Source organism: Rhinoraja longicauda, chromosome 10 (genome assembly GCF_053455715.1).
Source record: "Rhinoraja longicauda isolate Sanriku21f chromosome 10, sRhiLon1.1, whole genome shotgun sequence".
Lineage (NCBI taxonomy): Eukaryota > Metazoa > Chordata > Chondrichthyes > Rajiformes > Arhynchobatidae > Rhinoraja > Rhinoraja longicauda.
In genome coordinates, this window is record NC_135962.1 from 29,873,110 (window position 1) to 29,876,097 (window position 2,988).

The window sequence follows — 2,988 nt, forward strand, 5'->3', positions numbered from 1 at the left end:
CGACTTGAAATTCTACAGCACCGACAGACTCTTGAAGAAGCCCGCAGCTCTTACAGAAACATGTTTTAAATGAACATTGCGTTTTGCCAACAACACAAGGCTTGCAGCGTGGTTCAAACGCGACAGGTGTTTTTCTACCGAATTAAGCTTAAACTGAATTAAGAGAAAGTTTCGTGGAAAAAAGGTTCGTGGAACGACCACCCCGAACATTCCAAATCGCAGCCTTGTTAAACGGCAATTGTGATCTCCACAGTCTAAAGCAAGTGAGCAGGTAAAACGACCAGAAATCATAATAAGACGACAGAAATCTGTCCCATTACTCCGACCACCAAGGCGGAGGGCAGCCTCTTGTTAGGATTCTACGTTAGGATTGGCGTAGCTGTCCCGCGAGTACTCAGAGGGTGGTGGTTCTCGAGGTACAGGTACCATTGCGGTACACACTCTCTGACTCCATCGGGTCCTGTTGGAATTCCTCCGCGCTGTATGCTCTGCTTTTGAGGGCCGTGGCATAATAATCCATGGGCTCCTCCGCGACGTTGTCCATCCATCGGAGGCACAGGATTCTCTGGAAGGATCGCTTGAAGTTGTCCGAGAGGAAGCCGTAGAGAATAGGGTTGGCACAGCTGTTAGCGTAACCTAAGACCACGACCAGCTGGCTGACGGTCAGGTTTTGTCGCCCCAGAAATATCTTCACCAACTGTACGATGTAAAATGGCATCCAGCACATCACAAACACGGTCACCACCATCATCACCATCAAGGTGAGCTTCCTCTCCGACTTCTTACGCTGTTGCCAGCCGGCTTTGAGAGCCACCGCCCTCATTTTGACAATGATGAGGATGTAACACAGACAGATAGCCACCACGGGAATGAGAAAGCCCATGAGGAACGTGTAGACCACGAACACCTCCAGCCACTGCCTGTCGGGCTTTGGCATCTGCATGTTGCAGACTACGGAGCCGTCGGGGTTGGGGGCCGTGTCGGCAAAGATAATGAAGGGCAGGATCACCAGCGTGGACAGCAGCCAGACCGCCAGGTTGACTGCTTTGGCGATGGTGGGTCTCCTGTAGCGGGCCGCCTTGATGGGGTGCACCACCGCGATGTACCTGTCCACGCTGAGGACAGTGAGGCAATAGATGCTGGTGAACATGTTGACGGCGTCCACGCTGAGCACCAGCCGGCAGAGCAACGAGCCGAAGGGCCAGTGATCCAGCAATGTGGCCGTCACCAGGAAGGGCACGCTCAGCATGAACAGCTCGTCGGCAATAGCCAGGTTTAAGATGTAGATGTTGGTTGCCGTCTTCATTTTGGCGTACCTCAGGATCACGTAGATGACCAGGGAGTTCCCGCACAGCCCGACGAAGCACACGACCGAGTAAATGAACGAGATAAAGATCGTGTGGCTGAAGGCGCCGCTTGCTGTCCCGTTGAGTGTTGAGTTAACGCCGTTCATGGCATCGTCCGGGTTGCCAGAGGCATTGGGCAACATGTTCTCGGAGACTAATGTTAAGGTTTTCCTTTTCAAATCCTCGCGTGTTCGCACCTCGCCTGCAATCCCACCGGCGTCTCCCGGAGCTCGCTGCTTGTATTGGTTCCGGCTCCTGCGCGAAGGTCTGGGGAAAGTCCTGAGACCCTCTCGCCCCTGTCTGCCAGAGAGGATCGATTAACACCAACCTGGGGCGGCGACACGCAGATCCTCACTACGCAGAAGGTGGACACAAAATGCTGGAGTAACTCAGCGAGACAGGCAGCATCTCTGGAGAGAAGGAATGGGTGGCGTTTCGGGTCGAGACGCCCTCGAGCAAAGGCAGGAATGATATCGTGCCAAACGCAGGCTCGGGGAGCTGAGATCGCTACGAGGATCCGAGGATACTGGTGTGCAGCAGACTTGGTGCGAGCGGCAGAGTGCGCAGCTTTATGCAAACAGTCAGTCACAGGAGTCATCTCTCCGGTTTCCTCAGGTATTGGTGCACAAATCACGTGTACAGTTTGTCACAGATTACATGGGAACTAACCACAGCGCACACGCTGTCGTCTGTCTTTGCGATTCAATCGTTACATTCCAGGAAGGCAGTTCTGAGGGAAATGTAAGTGCGCAAAATTAAATTAGATGACTGCACGATCAGAATAATCTACTGCACTTTGAAATACTGCAATTTATTTCAGGCCAACTGTGTGCGTACAGGCTTCGTCCAGAGCCTAAGATGGCCATGAATAAAACCAACGTGCTTGAGGAACTGTCTTTAGTTTAGAGATACGGTATGGAAACCAACCAATCGACCCATCGAGTCCACGCCGATCACCGATTACTCTTTCACACGTAGATAGACACAAAAAAAGCTTGAGTAACTTAGCGGGACAGGTAGCGTCTCTGGAGAGAAGGAATGGGTGACGTTGCGGGTCGAGACCCTTCTTCAGACTGGTTAGGGATAAGGGAAACGAGAGATATGGACGATGATGTAGAGAGATAAAGAACAATGAATGAAAGATATGCAAAAAAGTAACGATGATAAAGGAAACAGGCCATTGTCAGCTGTTTGTAGGGTGCAAATGAGAAGCTAGTGCGACTTGGGTGGGGGAGGGATAGAGAGAGAGGGAATGCCAGGGCTACCTGAAGTGAGAGGAATCAATATTCATACCACTGGGCTGTAAGCTGCACAAGCGAAATATGAGATGCTGTTCTTCCAATCTGACAATGGAGGAGACCGAGGACAGAAAGGTTTGTGTAGGAATGGGAAGGAGAATTAAATTGTCCAGCAACCGGGTGACCAGGTTGGTTAACGCGGGGTGAGCGAATGTGTTCCGTGAAACGATCTGCGTTTGGTCTTGCCGATGTATAAGAGTCTATATCTTGAACAACGGATATAGTAGATGAGGTTGGAGGAGGTGCAAGTGAACCGCTGCTTAACCTGAAAGGGCTGTCGGGGTCCCGAGACAGAGTCGAGGGAGGAGGGAGAGGGACAGGTGTTGTATCTTCTGCAGTTGCAG

The 2,988-nt window shown here is 51.6% G+C and overlaps 1 protein-coding gene across 1 annotated transcript; it reads right to left on the reverse strand.

The window, feature by feature from the left end:
- Positions 1-272: 272 nt before the first annotated feature.
- On the reverse strand, positions 273-1,869 carry sstr1a (somatostatin receptor 1a). The gene has a single exon (XM_078406547.1). The coding sequence runs from the start codon at positions 1,487-1,489 to the stop codon at positions 395-397; it is 1,095 nt and encodes a 364-aa protein (XP_078262673.1). The 5' UTR covers positions 1,490-1,869; the 3' UTR covers positions 273-394.
- Between the last annotated feature and the right edge of the window lie 1,119 nt (positions 1,870-2,988).